Source organism: Atractosteus spatula, chromosome 9 (assembly GCF_055471065.1).
Source record: "Atractosteus spatula isolate fAtrSpa1 chromosome 9, fAtrSpa1.hap1, whole genome shotgun sequence".
NCBI classification, from domain to species: domain Eukaryota; kingdom Metazoa; phylum Chordata; class Actinopteri; order Semionotiformes; family Lepisosteidae; genus Atractosteus; species Atractosteus spatula.
This window is the reverse complement of record NC_142714.1, coordinates 51,353,337-51,374,760: the sequence shown is the minus strand read 5'-3', so window position 1 is coordinate 51,374,760 and position 21,424 is coordinate 51,353,337. Positions and strand designations below refer to the sequence as shown.

Here is a 21,424-nt window from a genome sequence, read left to right as displayed (position 1 = left end):
CAATAAACCAGGCACATTTCAGAAGAAATAATTGGAAATATTTATTTAATGGATTCTCATAACTAGTGAAAAAAAACAATCCATTGTTCTGCTACCTCAATTATAGAAAACACTATCTCTTAAATTAAATATTACCTAAACGTTCTTCTCTTTGAAAATAAAAATACAATAACAAAAAGAAAAGGCTAGGCACTTCAGAAAGGAGAGGCACCTTGGCGCTTGTGTGATTCGGTCTGAAAGTCGCCGGGCTGCATTCCTTCCAGCGGAGAGTTTCGGTGAAGGACAGAGCTGCAAGTCAGCAGCAGCCCTCAGTAACCAGACACCTGCACCTCACCGAGGGTATAGGATAGCATTGCACAAGCAGGCCCAGAGGCCCAGCAGTCACTCGAACCTTTAGCAACAGCATGTAGGTTGTTTGACAACAATGCTCAGGTCTGTTACCAGGCCTCTTTTCAGCAAGAGTCTCCAAATGACCTGCGATGTTTCAGTTTGTTAAACCTTAAGATTTCTGTGCGCCGCTGACGCTTTGCAAAGATGCGAGAGAAAAGAGAGTGTTAATCCTCCACTTTGCGTTACGACCAATCACGGTTCTCCCCCAAAAAAACATAACTGTGCAACCGCTGCAACTGGAATCAGAAAAAAGGATACCCCATCTTCATGCTGGGAGGAAAAATGGATCCCATTTGTTGCTAACCCGTTGTCAGACAGGGTATCATCATTCTGCAGCCAGAAGTGCCACGTCCTGTTTAAACGTTGTGAAACACAAATCCCGAGCAGAGCCAGGCCTGCTGCAGGATTGCTTGTTACACGGCTCAGCAGACAAGCCAAAACTCTTCTAAAAATGACGCAGAGAGGAGACGGCACAGAATCTCTCCCTGCGAACAGTTTCGCTCCATTTCTGCTCTGCTCACAGTGGATGGAAAAGTAAAATGATCGGGCTTCCCCAGCAATAGACAACTAGGGCCAGTCCTCTGCCTCACACCATGGATGGATTCTTTAAAAGCAGCTTGTTAATTAAAACAAATGACCACCAGTGCAAAGACATAACCTTTGGCCACAAAAAATACTTTAAACCAGGGATGAGAAACCCACCCATTCTTATAGGTAAGTGCACTGTAGGTTTTACACATATACAGTAGATTAAAAGGTTTTTCCATATACTGTAAGTAGAAGCTACTGTGTGCATTTAAAATTGAGAACATGAGGCATTTCTTTACCCAAAGAGTTGTGGGAGTATGGAACAAGCTGCACAGCACACTGCTGCAGCTGATACCCTGACTTCTTACAAGAAGCTGCTGCATGAAAACCTGGGATCAATTAGCTATGAAGTAACCAAATGGGCCAGTTGAACTGAATGGCATCTCGTTTGTCGCTGTTCTTCCCTGTAAAAGCAGCAGGTGATGCAGCTACTTATTCCAAAGTTAATGCAAACAAGCAACTGAATATCAGAGATGGAACAAAACCAGGGATCAGGTTGCTCAGCCCTGCTCTACAACACTTAAAGAAGAGAATACAGGTTTTCGTATTTGTCATTTTCTCATTGTCAGCTATGGCATTAGCACCATTTTAAAAGACTCAAAAAGGGGAAGGGAGACGAATACCACACAGTTCCTAAATCACAGATTTGTACAGAAAAGGAAATGGTGCCCATGACATCTGAAAAAGACAAAAAGCTCAATTTAACATGACCAACTATTTTAAAATACCAGGAAGGGGACTGGAAGTTTGATTTTTCAGGTTGTCTACCTTGTGAGTGATTCTGCCGAACGTTACAGACGAACTCTTAAGTGTAATTAAAGTCTGCTGTGCAAGCACTGAATGCCCATTCCCCGTTTTTTTTAAATCCCGCTGTCCTGTTCTGAAATTGAACAAGGCCAGACAGGTGAAAGAGGTTTAAGAAGGGTCCGACGCCCCCGCGCTCTCCCAGGAATCGTCTCCCTTTCCTGGTGGCTCTGACGGATTGAACTGCAGAGCTGCGGAGCTGTCTCTTGGTGGCGCCGATGAGAGCAGGCGTCTCAGCTGCTGTCCTCCGCCTCCTCGTTCTCCCGGCTCTCCCTCACCCCGCTCTCGTCCACGTTCTCCAGGGACTCTCCGCGCTGGATGGCCAGCTCCGACACGTCCATGACGGGCAGGATGCTCTGTTCCGGGTGGTACCAGGGCTTCTTGTCCGGGGAGTTGTGCTTCTTCCACTCGGGATACTGCTGGCCGGCCTTGTGCACGCACTTCAGCACCTGAGAGAAAGTGCAGGGGGCGCGTTTTTAAATCAGGGGGGTCTCGTTTTCCGACAATCTTCCTTCCATTTAAGTTTTGTAGGTTTCTTTACGTTTCCTTAGCCTCAACAGGAATGAGAAGAGCTGTGCAGGTCAGGAATGAGGCCTGGCTTTTGGCTGCCTTCAGGAAACAGCAGGATGAGATCTCTGGACCACAGCATAGCTACTAACTACCGAACACCCTCCTCTTGTCTGTAACCTCCTGCGCGAATTCAACAGCTTCTGCAAGGTTTGCTTTGCTCCGTGCCATACAAACACATGCCCTTCCCTTTCCTTTGCTAGCAGATCCTTAAATGCATCACCACTGATGCTTCTCAACTCAATATGCTCAAACCAAAGCTGTGATGCAGTACAGAACAAAAAGATAATAATACATAAAGCTACCCTGACAGAGCGGTTCGAGCTGGGCCAGGTGGATACTGTGAAACTCCTCTTTCGCATCGCAAGCCTGCGGGCACGCAGAACCTGTCCCGCGAGATGTCAGTTCACACAGTTTGCAGCCTCGACGTCAGGCCCCTGCATTCCATGCCGCCCGAACTGGAATTTCCAGCGTTGCTACGGAGACCGTCACAGCTAGCGAGCGGAAACGGCCCTTACCTTCGGAGCCAGGTACTGCGAGGCCTTGTTCACCACCCACTTTGGAAGAGAACCTGGAAGAAGGGAGGGACAAGGGATGAGGAATGAGTACGCAGGGAAATGCTCCGGGATTCAGGTTTGTCTTCACTAACCCCTCCCCTTCACGGAGGGCAAAAACAGGCCACTCCCCCCTTGCCAAAAACAGGCCCTGCCGGGGTCCTCCAGCGCGGCGCTCGTGAGGGAGGGTGCCAGGCTTCCCGCTGATCGATCCCGGCAGAAGAGACAGACGGGCCGCATGGCGGCTCCCACCTTTAGGGTCGGCCTGCGACAGGTAGGTGAAGGTGCAGCTGTCGGGCCCGGTCGGCTCCAGCAGGTACCCCGTCAGGATGGAGATCGCCCTCACCAGGTCCTTACGGGGGGGGTATTTCTACAACAGAACCAGGGATCAGGGCACCCATGAAACCCCCACGAACGCTTGTGTACCAGCCACCACACACCACCCTCTCCCACTGGAACATCTCATCTCACTTCTTCCACTAATGACCTGCAGCAGACACGCATTTGGGCCTTCACCTGCGTCCACTGGGACATCGATACAGAACACCAAACTCGGATAGAACAATTTGCTTATTAAATTGCTGTGCCAACACCCCTGCGAATAGGGAAGAGAATACGATGCCAGTTTAGAGTGAAGGGGGTGTGTTGTGCACATGCAGGCATAACTATACTTGCGAGAACCAAACCTGAGAGAATGTCCTCACACACACAGTATCGAGGTGTTGTGGGGATCAGTGTAGAGGTTCTTCCAGGACAAATGACTTTTTATAAAACGAACAGCACCTTCTTCCATGTGTACAGGGGGCCAGTGGTGAGTTTCAGGTCTACTTCATTGCGGGTGAAGTTTCGCTTTGGTGCCAAACAGCAAGAGGAGGACTGAACGAGGTCTTCCCAGGGGCAGAATGAAGAGGGGGCACCGGCCGGCCCAGGGGGAGAGAGAGGGGACGTACCGGGTGCTTGACGGAGTAGTTGATGATCATGTATGCGTCGTCCTTCACCTGCCAGGCCCTCAGGGTCACCACATCTCTGTTCTTCAGCGGCTTTGGACAGATCCCTGGGAACACAAGCAAGAGGACACGCCCCCTCCTTACCCACAGTGCTCCTCTCCATTCCGACACCACCGGCAGGTTCAGTAACAGGGCCCTGTCGCGGCACAACGAGACCGCCACTTCCCTCTCCCCCCTTGGCAGAAACAGAGGACGCATCTAATCCTGCCAGGTTTGTCCCATACAAGGCATCTGATTGCGTTACTCACCTGCATGGCCGACTAGGATAATCTACCTCACCACATGCCAGCGCTCAATGTGCGGACGTTCTGTTGAAGCTGAATCAGGGCTCTATGTCAATAAGACCTTTGCACGGACAAAATGTCAAGAAGCTAAAAATAACCCAATTGAAAATCACCTCTCTTGGAAAGTTTTTATTTGATGGCAGTTTCATAACGTGTTGGCACGCGTACAGATTGTGACAATGCTTACTATTTTGTGACGTTTTTCTTTGAAATAAAGTTTATTTTGCTAAAAAAGAAATAACCCAAGCGTTGGCTGAATATGAACTCCGAATGAAACCTGCATGTTGTCTGAGGAGCTCTGGGGACAGGACCCATCTGTTTGCACACAGATCCCCAGCCATGTTGAGTGTACGCTGGCAACGATAACTTCGATTTTGAACCGACGCTAACCTGGAGGTTTACCAGGATGACGAGAATTAAAATGCAACGAGACCGGGGGGGGGGGGGGGGAAGAGGCTCAGAGCAGCAGCTGGGAGAAGCAATTTACAGAACAAAGCTTTCAAATTGCAAGTAAGGGGGGATACGTGTGACAGGAAACTCGATTCTGCAAGTCCACAGAAATTCCACAAATATCATTTGCTCATCCTTGGCTACAGCAGAGCGCATTTAAGGCTTCACTGCCACCTTGATTGGGGTGACCGCACCTAGACCTCTGAACCCTGTACCCCAAGACACTGTCACAGCTATGTCCTGATGGCCTCCACTTCTCCACGATCCACCCAGCAAAGATCGCGCCATTGGCTCAGGCCTCACTCTGGTGAAAAATGCCTGTTGCTGAAAACAGTGGAGGGGGGCAGCAGCCCGACTTACAAGAGTAGTACCCCACATCGGCATTGTCCGTGATGCGGGCGATATCGTAGCTCTCCAGCATGGTGGGGTCCCATTTCTTGCGGTATGCGCCGTCGTGCAGAACGTCGTACATGGTGGCCGCCGACACGTCGTTAATGGTCATCTTGCACTACGAACAGCAGAGAGAGAGAGAGAGAGAGAGAGAGAGAGAGAGAGAGAGAGAGAGAGAGAGAGAGAGAGAGAGAGAGAAGAGAGAGAGAGTAAACCCATTGACCTCCTCCTCCTCCTGCTGCTGCAGGATGGGCAAGAACACTGCAAACGCCAGGGGCAGCCGATGACAAACAGGCCAGGCTACTCAGACGTCAAGCATGACGAGTGGAAGGAGAACTCATGGAAAGCTGCCACCTGCTGTGACCGAGCTGGAAGGTGTTAACAGGCGGTCAGGCTTCGTGGCTGAAAGCAGTGCGTGTGACAACAGCTAACTGGGTGTAGCAGTGCAAGGCTGTGTAGGTCATTCAGAACACAAATACCAACACAATGCAACTCTCAAGGGCGACAGTTGGCTGTTGCTGACGGGACTTCATTTAACTAATTAACTCAGTGCAATGATCAAGAGTCACGTTTAAGTGTTTACAGACTACAGATAGAAGGCTGCTCTGCGCGGCCTGTTGAGGCTCCCCTACACTGGAGCTGCCCACTACTGACCCAGAGGACACAAGAACTGACCAGGAAACTGCAGCAGGGCCAGTTAAGGGCACTGTGCACAGGAGTTTGGTCAGGCTGCTGCAGAAGAGACAAAAGGCATTTACAGTCACAAAATGTGCACACACTTCTGTAATCTGACGCAGAGTGGTTTTCAGTATTAGTATTCCCGAGGTGTAGTTCCTATTGATCCTCTTTTTTTTTTTAACAAGCTAAAGATTATTACTCTGTACAGCACTCTGCCCTGCCCAATACTCAGTCTCTCTCCTTTTCAGCTGTACTCGCTGGGTCGAAACAGTAAAAGCAGCTCCTCTCTGAACAGCACACCAGTCCGTAACAGGCCTAGAGAGAGCACTGATGATCTCCCTACTATATGCTGTTGCTGTATTAGAAAACGTGTTGCTGCGGAACGGTCTGCACTTCAACAGCATTAGATATATTTGCATATTCTAATAGAATACAGCAGAGTGTTACTATACCGTTAACATGGTTGTATAGTATTAAGCAAAAATATTTTTACACAGGTGTTGAACACCTGCTACTTCGACAATGCCGAAAAAAACTACCCACAGCACTGAAAAACAGGAGTTCCTTGAAACGGAAGCATCGTGTTCGTGTACCTGAACAGCACCCAAATACTATTTAAATCCACAAGCACAGTTTCAGATTATATATATATTGCTTTTAGCTCGAGCATGAGGCCAGAGTATCGTATCACAGCACAGTATAACGATGATAACCTCTACGGCTCGGTGTTTTCAATCGATGGAGAGTTTTGTCACCCAGAACGCAGCGATAAGAGTCGGTGTGTGAATTTACAACAAGAGTGAAACAGCGGTTGCACGCAGTCCGTCCTCACGCTGTTTGCGTTAAAACGCTGCCCTTCGCTCTCGCCACCGCCCGCGCACAGCCAGCGACCTGCCGGAGCAGCTCCAGGTAATTCGCTCCACTTACCTTGATCTTGTGCACTTTAGACACGTGGTTCTTCCCCCTGTCCTGCGCCGCCGGCACCGGGGGCGCCTCGACCCAGACCTCCATCCCGCCGTGGCGGTACTTGCTGACCCAGTTCTCTTTAGACTGGCACTGCCGTCTGAAGTCGGAGAAAACCGAGTCGTCCGGGACCACCGCCGAACCCCTCGCCATTCCCGAGCTTGGAGGCGACAGACACTCCGGATTAGACGCTGCTTTGTTTGTGTGTGTGTGCGGGGCGTTAAAGCAAAACTGGCAACCTATAAATTTAGCAGATGCTCAGCTCTTCTTCACGGGTCATCACCCGTAAACACTCCTGTGCAAACCCCCTCGGGACAGTTCGGCGAGTTGTCTGGGCAGACCGAGTCAGTCCTTTGCGTGTCTCTCCCAAGCTCCGAGTCGCTGCGCTGCGATGAACGGACCTCGGGTGCTTATCTCCCTCGAGTTTGCCCAGTCTGGTCCAGCCGGATTCCTCTGTCTGGGATTCCTTTCCTGCTGAACATACCAGACCTTCACTCTCTCCCTCTCTCCCTCTCTCTACCCCCGAGGCGAAACTTCCGGCGAATCACGGCAGGTGCGTCAAAAGCAACACACACACACTCCGCAGTTCCTCTGATAAGACCTCTGCTCCCGGCATTATGTAGATGAAGGGCCCGTCTAGGAGTTGCAAACTGCGCAAACTATGTGAACTCCGCCGGACTCCCAGCAGGTTCTCAGCTCAACAAACCTGACAGGTGGGGTAACTCACAGGTTGCTAAGGGGGCGAGCCGGAGCCCGGAACTGCACAGTCAGTCTCCTTGCAATATCATGATTGCGGCCGTAGAGAAGACTGCTTTGCGCCCTGTACCGACACAGGGCTACGCAATAGGAAAACGTGCAGCGGCGTTGAAGAATACGGGAAGCGCACGGCTTGCTTTCTACGCCCTCCTGGGACTGACCCAACCGGAGGGGAGACGTTTTTAATTGGTCTCGAAGTTATCCCTTGTTAACTTGTCACTATGGGCACGAAAGCAGAGCTGCGCTGGACAGGACTTGCGATAGGCTGCCTGATTTTTTTTTTAGGAGGGCGTCATACCGAAACGACTCACCTCCACAAAGCCGTGACAAGTTCCCACTCTTGAGTCACGCCTCGATCACTGCCACGTAGCTTTCGCGATGTATATTCTAGGGGAGAAACACCTTTTCCCTCACAGTCGCACAGAACAGTACTGCGCTTAGCTGGAAACGTGACAGTGACGTCAGTGGAAAGTCAGAACGTGAGGCGCACAGTCAAGCTCATTCACTGTGTCAGAAAGGCCCAGAAAAGCTCGGGACAGACTGCATCATGTTTTGAAAAGTGTGGTCCTTCAGGCTCTCCCTCTCCTTCATTGACTTCACAGGTTGTGTTCACAAACCTCTTCTTTTGAACTGCATGTAAAACGCTTTCTTTTAAGGCTTGGTAAGTTTCGATGTCTGAACCTTTACGGTGCACAGCATACCGTAAATAAAAAGACCCTTTTTTAAACTTGTTTATTTTTAACCCGTTTAAATTACACAGAATATGCGGAGCACAAGGTTCCCCTTTTCCTACAGGTAACGATGAATCAAGACCTGCTAGTTTTAAGAAAATCTTTTTTTTATATGCCCCTTTTCCAAAACAAAAAAGGTCTCCCCCCAAACTACATAGATTTATTTGTTGCCCTCCAACTCAAAATAACAGCTAACAGGTGTCGCAGGGATCACCCCTACCCCTCGAGCGCCGCATAAAATGATTTGTTGAGGTTGAAGTTGTTTTAAGCCTTTAAAATGTGTTAAAATAGTTAAATGTTCCAGGCTTAGTTAATGGCGACGTTTTCACAATAAAGGTAGTGCTCATCTAAAACGTCAGCCTTAATTAACATTTGCTTGTAATATTAAATAAAAACTTCTGTGTTTTAACTCTGACCTAGTCAAGTCACTACAGCAGTATTTAACCAGCTTCTAGGGTCTGTCAAATCTGTGAGGAGTGGGCCGCCTAGTGGGCAATGGGAGAACTGCACGCAACATACCCAGGACCTAGTAGTTCAGGTGGGGAGCTGCGTCAGCATGCGTAGGCTGCAAAGGAACAAGTAACAGGTTTATTCCCTGCTGAAAAGAGAAGAAAGAAAACACAACGTTTCGGCCGTGCAGGTAATGTCCTTTAAAATAAAGACATTACCTTTGCTTACTGCCCTGTCTTTCTCACACCTGAAGAAGGCTCCACGGCCGAAAAGTTGTTTTCTTTCTTCTCTTTTCAGCGTGGAATAAACCTGTTACTTGTTCCTTTGCTACCCAGGACCTAGTTTTGTTTCCACATTATATCAAGCGTGAGAGAGAAACCAAGTTTTTGGTGAAACCTCTTAACTTTATTTCTCGTGATACACTTCGGTGTTTTTTTAATTTGTTTTTACAGCAGATAATAGTACATTATTCACACAAACTTCGCTAAAGACTAGTGGACAGCAGGTTTAAAATGGACAGACACACTCCAGATAGCACAGAGCTGAATATTCAGTCAGTGACAAATTACTTAAAAGTGACCAGTTCAGATGAAGAGGGTTCTTTCAAACAGGATAGTCAAATTAATATCTACATTTTTTTTTAATCTTCTCATTGTCAAAGAAACTACAGTGAATAGGCCCAGTGGGCAGGGAACATGGGGTTAGTGTTGATTCTGTGGGGAGAGTGTCTTTCCAGCCCACTGCAGACTGACACAGACACACTTCTGCAGAGACACAGAGACAGGCCTGGGTTCGAATACGACTGCGGTGAGATGGGGGAGGGGGGGGGGAGTTTGGAGCCCCCCTGCGTTTTAAGGTACAAAATTCAAAACTAAACAACTTGCTTCCTTTTGCTGCAAGTATAGTCCAGCAAAAAAGATTTAAATATTTCCGATTCATAAGAAAGGACAAAAGCAAGCAACTCAGACAGGGGCCAGGGGGGCAGGGGGCGATGAACACACTTCACTTGCACTGCATTTCCACAGGAGCAGGCCGGCAAGCAGCCGTGTCTACTGGCCACTCACAGGACTGGCTCAGACCAGCCCCTCGCGGGCCGGGACCTTAACAAGACTTTCGGATTGCACGGCATAAGGCAACAGCTACAGCTCCGCAGTTTCCCGTTCACTTTCAATCCCCTCCCGAGTTCTCCCTCGTCCGAGCCGTAACGGCTCGTTCGGAAAACCTTCTCTGCTACCGGCTGGAGACACGGGGACTGACCGCGGTCCCGTCTGAGTAAACGAGGGAACCTCCATTCTAAGCAAGCACCGTGCTGCAGTACGGTACAGCAGACTGTCGGGTGAAAACAGCGCCATCATGAGTCATTTCACATGTACAACAATGTGGCATGCTGCATAAACGGGCCTTCTACAGAATATATACAAGATCCACCTCTCTCTCTTGCCCCCTTAGTTCTTACTGTTCAACAGCTAGCACACCCTTCCTTGAAAATGCCCTCCGTTATCAAGTGTGAATAGTTCCCGGCTTAAACTAAGGTTTGGCGAGTTGAGCTCTGTTTGGATGTTAAAAGGCAGCATTCGATTTTCGCTCGTGCGATAAAGCAGGGAGGAATATGTTCTCTGAAGATGGCAAGATTTGACTGGGTGGCATGGATGGACAATACCGCTGTTACGGCACCCATTAAAAAAAAATCGCAGGATTTAGAATTGAGGAAAAACACCTCTTGCTGGAAATGACAGTGTGACCCATCAGTGACCAGGACTCTCAAACTACTTTATAACTGGCTCTGGAACAGGATTCTGCTTTGAAAAAGTAAAACGTTAACTATGAATGTATTACAGTAAGAAATGACTATAAATGTATTTCATGCTCACTGTGGGAAAGGGCTATTGAGAACTCTCCCTCTTCACATCCTGCCCAGCCTATTCAGCATGACCACCAGGTCTGGGTACCACGATGGAACAGCTGTCGCGTTTCAAAGCAAAACCAAAACATTGAAGCAACGGGCGAAATAAAACAAAGTTACTTCTTTCAGCTGCACAGAAGTGGCCTTCTTCACATTTCAACATTCACAATACAGTATATATATATAATTTTTAACACTTTTTTTAACCATTATTCACCAATGACAAGAGTGGAAACGGCACCAAATTTGCTCCAGAAAAAGTGCAAGAACTCAAAAGAGTGGAGGGAGAAGCTATCTCAGTCTGCAATCCTACATACGCCATGCAGTCAGAATAGATGAGATTTGAACGTATCGGCATTTAACTTATCCTGTGTTTTAATTAGTTTACACTTTTAAACTTTTTTTTTTGTCTCGTTTTGCTTAAATACAGAGTAGTTAGCACATCCACACGGTTACTCCGAAAGTCACTGAGTCGACGAGGAAACAGGTTCTCTAGCCAATGGCGTGGTGACGCGGTCGGTGCGAGTGGCCAATGAGAGTCGAGCTGTTGGGAGAGGAGGGCGGGGGGCGGCACTAGCAGGAGCAGCTGCTCTCGGTGACGGGCTGTTCCGGTGGCTTCTCTAGCTTGATGTCGATCACTGAGGCGCCCTGTCAAGGATCGCCAGCGCACAGCATGGAAAATGACCACACCTGACGGCCTGCCTTCTCCGCCAGGAGGCTGAAGAGCATTGCTCCTCTCTCACAGGCTCGAGGGCAGGCCGTCACAGGCTTTTTATTAATCCTTCCCCTGCAGAGCAGACGCGTGCTGCTTTGTTACTCTACACCCCCATTCAGGCCCTGTGAAACCTTCCCCCATCATGACCTGCCATGAGCTCCAGTCAGTACCGGGGCCTACAGCCTTCCAGCGCTGTGGGGCAGGACCCCAGGCCCAGAACTGAGGCGGGCTGAGGTGCCGTGGGCAGAGCCGGACAGGTCCCCCTGGGGTACAGAAGCTGCATCCTTCTCTGTCCACAGGAATGATACGATGTCTGTGTTTTACAGCAGCCCAGGCTGTAGAATAAGGACGTTCCTAAACTTGAAAAGGGAACCCCATCCTTCCATCCAACAAAATTGGACAAGGCTGGCTCCCTGGCTGGACACAGAGGTGGATGCAACTACAGGCACTCAAAAACCACAAAGATGTAAATTACAAAACACCATTGAGTAGAAACTGCTTATAGCCACATGCAGTAGCGCTTGCTCAAATAACGTCCACTGTTTACTCCACGCGTTGTTATTTTTAGGTCTACAGAGTCTATTCAGTCAATATCATGAGGCACACTGATCAAAACGCCTGAATGGTGTTTTGATTTTCGTGCAGCATACCCTGCATTACAAAATGCGTTCCTGTGAGCCAGACAGCACAGGAACCCCCTGTCTTCAAGATACAAAGCAGTGCACATGGCTCAAGAGTGAAATCCCACTCATGCAGAACTGGACTTATGGACCGGTTTCCAGAACTGAACTCTGACATAAATCAGGACAGTACTGACCACAACCCCCGTCCCCACCCCCACCCCCACCCCCCTCACACACAGCCCACAGGCCTGCTGGGAAGGATACTGTCCTCTTTACTCTTCTCAGGCGTGCTGTCCATCCCTGGCAGCGCTGCGGCCACGCGGCGGAACAACTGAGGGACAGGGAGGGAGAAATTTCAGTACCGCTGTGTCCCGGACTAGAGCTGTCTGCGTGGCGCTGTCCTTGATCCTTGAACTGTACAACCACGGGCCTGTATCTGAACGTCTGCCACTACTTAATCAGGCCACATGAACATTTTTACAAGCTATTCCTGGCCAAGCTTCTTTCTGACTGAATGCTTCTGCTGTCAAGAGATTCACTGCTGCTTAGGATTCGTCAATCTAAACGCACTAAGAAGACAGGAGGGAAATCTTGGGAGACAATACTGATGGTATCATGTCTTCTTAAATATATTATCTGATGATGCCTATATTATTAATATTGTGGACAAACATTAAATCTAGTATTTCTGAAAAAAAAAATCAAGAGCAGTAGCGAATCATTTAATTCCATACCTGCAGTAAGTTATGACTTATTTGTATTTAGCAGAACATTTCTTTGGATCTCTCATTTATTTTCTCCTGAGAGCAAAGTCTGAGAAGAGTTTTCAAAAGCACCTACAGCACAGAAGGTGGATAACCAGCATGCTGGTTCAGTACTGCAAATACACACTAAAAACAAAACAGGCTGATGAGGAACTGAGCCCAACGCAGGCAATCCCTCAGCCACTTGTATTGTGAATAAAAGCAACCACAGGATGTGATACGAGCCATGCCCCGCCAGCACATTCACAGCTCTGTGAGGTTAAGGAGACACCCTGAAGCGTCTGCCTGCTGTTAAAGCAGCAGACGGATGCAGTTGAACTGAAACAGCACAGACTGCTGAGGAAGGCAGCAGAGGACCCCAGAGTGAGGCAGTGAGGAAGGGCAGGAACTAGGAGGAAAGGCTGGGAGAGATGGGAGAGGACAGAGGCAGGAGGAGGGAAGGGCAGGCACAGGCTGGGCTGGACAGTCCGTGTCTATACCTGTTTGACATTGTAGCCAGTCTTTGCGCTGGTCTCAATGAACATGACGTTCAGTTCCTTAGCTCTCTGCTCGCCCTCTTCTGTGGTGATCTGCCTGCTCCAGCCAGCGGACAGAGGCACAGACAGGGCAGACACACGGACAGAGACGGAGAGATGACGTAATAAAAACACAAAATCCGAGAAGAAGGGAGAGGGAGAGGGAGAAAGAGAGAGAGAGAGAGACAGACAGGTGAGCTCAGAGTGGGTTCCGAAATCAGTGGAGAGAAATCAAGGTGAGCGGCTCCACAGAGCTCGACCTGCTTTCCCAAGTCAGCCAGGAAAGACCTGACAGAAGAGTCTCAGATAGGGAGCATTAAGCCTTTCGTTCACAGGACAATTAGTCCACAGAGAGGAAGTGCCTACGACTACTAAACCTGAATCCGAGGATCAGAGAAGCGTTTTTAAGAGGCACGAAGCCATGGGACACACAGACACGCACGCTGTCCTCCCCTTTTTACTACTGAGCGCTGGAGCGAAGAGACTGCTGATACAGAAGGGTGGCCTTACACAGGGGGGCAGCGCACGCCGATCAGAGTCCAGACGCTGACAGTGCCTCTCTCTGCGCCCTTGGCACGCTCTGCAGAGGCAGGGCGGCGAGACCAGAACGCCCCTGGGGCGATCGTGGGTTTTTTCGAGATGCCGGCTGGCAGGCCTGCGGCTGCCGGACACCCACCTGCTTGACGTTATATCCTGCCTTGGCGCTGGTCTCTACGTACATCACATTGAGCTCCCGCGCTTTCTTCTCCGCGGCCTCTACAGACACCTGCCTGCCGCAGGGAGCGGGGGGGCGGGGGGGGGGGGGGGGGGACAGCAAATCAAAGAGTGACCGGGGGGGGGGAGAAACAGAACGGGGGAAAAATAAACAGAACACACGTGTCGAGAAAACAGAGCCAACTTCATAACCAAACAATAAGAATGTAAAATTAAAAGGAAGCAAATAATAAGCGAGTACCGCATTATTCTTAAAATGAGAATTAACAGTGATGCTAAAAGAAGAATAAAATATGATTAAAAAAAAAGTCTTAAAGAAGCAGTCTTTGGGGAGGAAAGGAGAAGCAGGCTGCTCTAAGGAGCATCTCCGCCCTAAAGCGTCACGTTGTTCCTGGATTTTATTTAAATGCGACTGCGCACAGAAAAGCACGACCTCGAATCCCGGCCGGCAGCCACTCGGTCACACCTCCCATCCTCTCGGTACGGACTCCATACCTCTTATCGGCCAGGTCCGTTTTGTTCCCCACCAGCATGATGATGACATCACTTCCTCTCTCCGTTCTGACGTCATCGATCCACTTTGAGGTTTGCTGGAAGGAGTTGAGGTCTGAGGAGGAAACCATGACAACTCATAGGATTATAACCTGAGCCACCCTGTGTAGCTTGTTTAGCAACCTTTCCGAGCAAGAAAGGAGACTTTCACGCTAATGATCCGAAATACTGTAAGAGCTGAAAGAAGCAGTGCCCAAGGATCCACTGATGATGAAGATACAGTGTATGCAGTGTATGCTTTACTTCCAAATCTGTATTTACTACACATCCCACAAGGACAGGGACACAATATACCAAGAGCTGAGTGAGAAGCGGATCCCGAGAGGACACACAAGAGCACGCCCAGGCCTGGCAGGTCCACAGCCTGTCAGCTGTACCACCTCCCTTCGGTCACGTCTCTCAGCAGCTCCGGGCTGTGCTGACTAAGAAACCACCAGGTACGGCCGGAATGGGACTGAAGAAGCAAAGAGCAAGCAGGAGACCCCCACCCGTTACCACCACACCACACCCCGCCCCGCCCCGCCCCTACCCGCACGTTAATGGACACCAGGAAACAGGCCCAGAGACGGGGCAGGAAAGCACCAACTCACTGGTGATGTCATACACCACGACAGCGATGGTGGAGTCGCGGATGTAGCTGGGAATGAGGCTGCGGAAACGTTCCTGCCCGGCTGTGTCCCACAGCTGCAGCCGAACCTGAGAGGAGGAAGGCAGGAGAGAGGGGGGAGGGGGGAGAGATGAAGAAAAGGGGGCCGGAGGAGGAGGACGGGTGGGGAGGGGGGGAGGGGGGACAGAGCAAAAGTGAAAGAGCTGCAGACAGCGAGAGAAAGAGCTTTGCGAAGAGTCAAAGACCTGCCGCCTCACAGCCCATCTTCAGTATCGGCGAAAACCCAGAGAAAACGCTTCAGATAACAGCTGCAGGACACATGTTACTTCCAGGAACTTTCATACCCAAACCGAATGACTCTGGATTCTCTTCAGTAAGAAAACGTATCGGCACACCTTATATACGTCAGCACTAGGCTGGACTTCAAGGCAGCCATTATCTGACAGTGTTTCCTTGATTCCTGCACCAGCAATTGGGCAGTCAGCATTCCATCAGCATGAGTGCAACTGGACACACCTGCGCTGCGCTTGCAGCCCAGTGAGCGAGAAACAGCTCCCACTGGAACATTCTGCACCCTTCTAAAAAAACAGCGACATGGCCCAGGTGGGAGCATGAGGGCAGCTCCACGCCGACGCGTCACCCAGGTGGCTACGCAAGGCCCACCTGCCCGCGCGCGAGCGAGAGGGGTGACCAGCGAGAGGTCAGTCATTCGGCCGGTCGAGCTCGTGAGGTAGTCAGCGATCCAGGGGTCTCACACGGGTCTTATTGATCCACAGATCTCATCCAGCTGTTTCCCGAAGGAAGGTAGGATATCGGCTTCAGCAAAAACCATTCCTCTTTCAGGACGCGGCAAGCAAGGAGACACAGCGCCCACTGCAGGGGGAGCTACGCCCCGGGCCTGCAGACGCTGCCCAGCGACAGGTGTCACCGCAGCGTTGCGGACTGAGAAGACTGTGGTCCACTACTCCGCAGCCTTACTCCCCAGCCCAGAGAAGAGGAACCAGATACATTCCAGCGCTTAATGGAATGTGCTCCACTGACGGGCCTTTAGATCTGCACAGAGAAGGTCCCAGTGGCGAGGAGCCGGAATCCTGCAGGGCACTGTCGAAGTCGGCCCATTCTTCAGAACGACGAGTGAAAAAAGACAAACCAGAGGTCGCAAGGGGGGACCACACAGGAAGTACCAATAAAACTGAAACAGCACTTCTTTATGCAAAGGGCGACGGGGATGTGGTACAGGCTACCCAGCCATGCTTGCTGAAGCCAATGCCCTTCCTTCCGTGAATGAAAGAGCTGGCTGAGACCCCCTGGTTAATCAGCCGCCAACCACCACAACGGACTCGCCGAGCCGAAAGGCCTGGTCTCGCTTGGAATCTCCCCCCACGATACTGCCCACGGCGTGACTGTGCAGCAGCCACGAGCCTTGTTCTGGGGGGGTCCGCGTGCTGCGTGATGGAACTGCGACTCCCAGCCTGCCCCGCGAGGGGGGGGGTACCTACTTGCGATGTCATACACCACCACGGCGGCGGCGGAGTCGCGGATGTAGCTGGGGATGAGGCTGCGGAAGCGCTCCTGCCCGGCCGTGTCCCACAGCTGCAGCCGGATCTGCGGATCGGCCGCCCGCGTGACATGGTGGGGGGGCAGGGGGGGTGGGGGTGATGGGGCCCGCGGTACGGGAACAGGCCAAACGTGGAAAAAAAACAAAACAAAACAGATGGAAACTTAAAACAAACGCAGAACAGAAAACAAATGATGAAGGCAAACAAACTGATAAGGGAAACAAAACTTCAATGGACTGGGGGGGTGGATTTAGAGTCAAAATAATGAAAATAATTTGTCGAGAAGATAAAACAATAGATGTCCTTCCTGAGCCAAAGATCTTTATATACATTCCCGCCAGATTCCCAGGCAATGTCCTTCATTCAGTTCAAACCGTGGGTTAGTTGTAAATGGGTATATACTGTATCACAAGAAAAGGAGAATTTATGCTTTCAGACTGAGTGTTACAGGCACCGTTACTAACACGCAGTGCGCACTCGTTCATGAACTGCACACACGCCACATACTCCCACACACACACAGCCACAGCTCTGTCACCCAGGCAAGAGAGGGAACAGAAAGAGGAGCTTACCGTACGATCCTCTAAATACATGGTCTTCGAAAGGAAATCTATTCCAATGGTTGCCTGCAAAAGAAGGCGGCGTGTTGCTTTAAACAAAGACGCTCAGCGCTTGTACTGAAGCACAAGCATGCGCACCCAGCACCCAGCACCCAGCACCCAGCACCCAGCACCCAGCACCCAGCACCCAGCACCCAGCACCGCAGGCAGATGGGACACCTCCTCTTGCCTCGTCAGCTCTGGAAGTAAGCTGGCCTCACCGGGGAGAGCTCCTGAGGCTTTAATTGCAACAGCTATCAGCTCTGTCCATCTTTCTCAGAGGCTCACACTTGAAGCCAAGTATAAAAATCCAATCACAAGCTCAACGTCACGTTCATGCTGATAGCGGAATATATATATAGGTATTCTATTTATTATAGGTATTATAAATATATATATAGTTACATATATTCACACCCGAAGAAGGTTCCACAACCGAAACATTGTGTTTCTTTTCTTCTCATCAGGGAATAAACCTCTGCTTGTTCCTCTGCATGCAGATGCAGCTCCCTACTTGAACTATATATATGAGCGTTTAACAGAAGGCCAGAACCTAGATGGGCATTTGTGTACTGAAAGCAGGGTATCCTAGACGATGCAATAATATAATGTTCCTACTATGTTCAAATTCTGATTATTGGTTGAATTCTTATTAACAAAGGTCAAAGAAATACATTCACATCTCCAGTACAACGTAAAGTGACAGTTCCCTCCTGCAAAGTCAGGCTACGGATTGTTCTAGAAGAGCAGGCTGTAGTTGCAGCCAGAGACCTGCTGGCTTCAGCCCCGCAGCCCCGGGAGACAGACAGAAATGGCTTGACGCGCTGAGAGGAACGGGGGGCCCTGGCACTGGCCAGTTTACCTGGTAGGTGTTGTCAAAGCTGTCGTACATGAACCTGGTGATGAGCGAGGTCTTCCCCACTGCAGGAACAAACACAGAGAGGTCAGCTGTTAGCACCCACGCACCCCAAAGCAACAGGTCGCTGGGGATCCCCACCTGAGCGCAGCCCCCTATAACCCGTACAGTGGGGTCCCACTGGCCATTGTGGGGTCGGACAAAATCCTGCCCAGGTGAACCGGCCTGGTGGGCTACCACTGCTGGGGGCTGTCCAGCCCCTGTCCTGGGGGTCCACTCGGCCCTGGGCCAGTCAGGCGAACACACTAACGGCCGGGGCCAGCTGCAGGGGCCTGACAGCTCTTGCTGGAGACTTGGAGAGACCCGCACGACCCTTCAGGAGTGAAGCCGAGCAGTTCTTCTCCCCCGTATTATAGTTTACTACAGGACCCACTCTAGTGGTGTGACATTACTGTACCTCCTACTGCTTTTTAACAAAAACTAAATGGAAACTGACATCAACAACTGGATGTTATTGGGAGACACTTGGAATTGTCAACAGCAGGGGTTCCCAATCCGGGACCTCCAGACCTGGCTTTTGTTCCAGCTCAGCTGAACTGGCAGGTGGGTAAATAATGGGATTCATTTGAATGTTTGACCATTTTAACACGTTGGGGCTTCCTTCCATTACATTTCAAACTTGAACCAATTAAGTGAATCAGATTCTGCTCAACTGTGTTGTCCAGGTCTGCAAGTCCTGGAGGAACACTTTGTCTTCACAGATTAATCGATTTCAGTTTTCTATTTCGGGGATATTTGTACATTTGCTTTCGGCTCTTTAAAGGTCAAATGGGACTTGTACTTGGTATCAACCCCATAAACCCCAATGTCCGAGTTTCAGAACTGTCCACGTTCAAGCGTGCTGCCAGACATGCAACCAACTGGACCCCTGCAGAGGAAATAAAACTCGTGGAAGCGATGGGCGTGTCCGACACACGGACACACCCCACCGTGGGCGTGTCCAGCAGTGACTGGCGTTCGTTGTGGGCGTGTCTGATATAGGGGCACCCCCGCATGTGTCTTATTCTTCGTCATGAGATCAAGTCGCAGGAGCTCTCTCGGACTAAAACACAGCCAGGGCTGCAGTCCGTGCAGTTCTGTGTGCTGATGTTGCTGGGAACAGTGTCTGCGAAGCTGGAAATTTCTCACATTTAAGACGCAATGAAGAAAATACATAGTTAAATAAAGCTGTAAACAAGCGAGCAGCTCCAGACCAATTACATCCTAACTGAGCGAGGGGAGGGGTGTGGGGGCGCCTCTCGGACCCGGGGCAGGCACTGGGCGGCTGCGCCGGAGAAATCGATTCTCTACGGATGGCATGGATGAGCTGTACAATAATGATGAGAGGATAAAAACGACCTTAGTTACCCCGGAGACTGGATCAAGCCGGCGCGGATCGATCTCTCCGATCCCTTCAGTAACGCACTGAATACGCAGGTTTCTGCAGTCGTGTTACCTTGGCACCACGCAAATAACTCCACACAAAACGAAGCGTCATGATGAGGACGGTACTAGTCTCCATTGCCTTACGGATGAAGAACGCCTGATTAGGGAGTAGATGACCGCCACTATTAAAACGGATGAACAATCGCCGCACAGAAACTAAAGCCTTCGTTGTCAGGTGAAAAACATGTATATGTCATATATATATACAGTATACACACAAAATCGGTACCTTCACTTATCAAGTTTTGCACAAGCTTGCAGAACGTGAGGCTTAACATTAAAATAAAAAAAAATCATAATAGTAATCTTTGCATATTTTCTGCAAGTCAGGCACAGAATGACAGACCCCCCCAAACACACACACACACACAAAAAGAGAGAGCGCGTTCTCGCAGCATAATGCTGGTGCATTGGGGAGCCGATGACGGGCTCGTTTCGATCTCGTTTCTCGTTAGCGAAGCGACATCAAAACGAACCCCGCTGTGTGACGGGCGACCGGTTTCGCCCAAACCCTCAGACACCCCCCAGCCCCCTTTTCCGCGGCGTCCCCTAGCGCTTTCCCTCCCGAGCCAGCGTGCAGAGATGCAGAGATGCAGTCCCCACCCTAGCCTCTCTCTCCCCCGCCAGTGCCTCAGCCCCTGCCAGCGCACACAGGCCTCTGCATCCCCGACACTCGCTCCCGTATTCCTCCGCACCCCGCACGCTCTCGCTCGGCCCGCCGCTGCCGCTCCGCGGGGGCTCCGTGCTCTCTGAAGGGCAGAAAAGCAACAGAGCTGCGGGAAGATCGCAGGCCTCGGCCTCGCCCCCACTCATCCACAGGACTCACCGCTTTGCTCGCCTAGGAAAACAAGCTTGAATTTCCGCAGGGGGTTACCGAACTCTCCGCCGCCGGTGGTGGACATTTTCTTTCCTCGAATGAGAGGGGTAGTGTGTGTGTTTGTTTGTGTGCTTGTGGGTCAGTCAGCGCCGCACAGCAGGGAGGGAGTGGGGAGGGAATACCCAAAAGCGAGCCGAACCAGTCCGGAGCCGGGTCGGAACCGGTGCCCAAGTCCGAGCACAGGACAGAGAGGAGAAGCTAGGATTGAAAACGGATGACAGCTCCGCACGCCTGCGCGTCACTTCCACCAACAAGAGGTGTCGTCAGCGCAAGCGGAGGGGGGGGGGGGAGGTGACGTCATGGTGGACTAGATAGCCGGGTGTGGCCTGGTGATGTCACTGCCACGAAGAGGTTGAATCAGCCAGGTTTAGGGGTGAATCGGTTAAGATTTCTGTAGTAATCCACCCAAGATCATGAATCCATGGCTCAAAAGGCCGTCCAGATGCCGTTCAGGCATGACCTGACCGACAGGACAGCATTCATTTTTTATTTTTTTGTACCACAATGCACTTTCTTTCCTCAAGCCCTTTGAGGATGAAGGAGGATTGACTGGTGCAGAAAAAGAATTGTGGAAACATTGCCAATCTCACCGTGCACGGTGTGCTTTTACTGTGAAATCCCATATGGCAAAATGTATATACAGTATATATCCAATACCGAAGAAGGCTCCACGGCCGAAACGTTGTGTTCTCTTTCTTCTTTTTTTCAGCATGGAATAAACCTATTACTTGTTCCTTTATATCCAATACCTACCGCCTACATATATCCAATAGGTTTCCAGGCGTCCAGAATCTTTAGCGAAACCTTTAGATTAGTTTTGTAAGAGACCCTGAGGCATGACAGTGTTTAAAGATAATGTTTCTTTAAATACAACACAGAGAGAAAGATATAACCTCATATGTTTAATCAGAGCTGTGGCTCTCACCCCACATTCCAGTTCCTTCAGAAAGCATGATGGTTTGCATATACATACGGTACATTTATGTATAACTCTGAAGAAGCCCACCAGCGATCCCTTCAGTAGTGAACACGTCACTCAGTTC

At 50.3% G+C, this 21,424-nt stretch overlaps 2 protein-coding genes across 6 annotated transcripts; both read right to left on the bottom strand.

The window, feature by feature from the left end:
* Window positions 1-16: 16 nt before the first annotated feature.
* On the bottom strand, window positions 17-7,475 carry stard14 (START domain containing 14). The gene is made up of 6 exons (XM_088925197.1): window positions 6,640-7,475; window positions 5,005-5,152; window positions 3,854-3,957; window positions 3,156-3,273; window positions 2,868-2,920; window positions 17-2,231 (listed from the first exon to the last, which is right to left on the bottom strand). Exons 1-6 carry the CDS (start codon window positions 6,826-6,828, stop codon window positions 2,016-2,018), a joined length of 828 nt encoding a protein of 275 aa, XP_088781323.1. The 5' UTR covers window positions 6,829-7,475; the 3' UTR covers window positions 17-2,015.
* Window positions 7,476-8,995: 1,520 nt separating this feature from the next.
* On the bottom strand, window positions 8,996-20,641 carry rab41 (RAB41, member RAS oncogene family). Of its 5 annotated transcripts, XR_016091667.1 has the most exons (9): window positions 20,331-20,640; window positions 18,026-18,084; window positions 17,137-17,190; window positions 16,505-16,610; window positions 14,342-14,453; window positions 13,809-13,902; window positions 13,097-13,190; window positions 12,118-12,184; window positions 8,996-11,153 (listed from the first exon to the last, which is right to left on the bottom strand). XR_016091667.1 is itself a non-coding variant. In XM_088925790.1 (8 exons), the coding sequence occupies exons 1-8, from the start codon at window positions 20,404-20,406 to the stop codon at window positions 11,089-11,091; spliced, it is 633 nt and encodes a 210-aa protein (XP_088781916.1). In that variant the 5' UTR covers window positions 20,407-20,641; the 3' UTR covers window positions 8,996-11,088. The 5 variants fall into 5 exon arrangements, 4 of the variants coding, with proteins under 4 accessions (XP_088781916.1, XP_088781917.1, XP_088781918.1 ...); XM_088925790.1 differs by lacking the exon at window positions 13,097-13,190 and having other exon boundaries at window positions 20,331-20,641; XM_088925791.1 differs by lacking the exon at window positions 13,809-13,902.
* Between the last annotated feature and the right edge of the window lie 783 nt (window positions 20,642-21,424).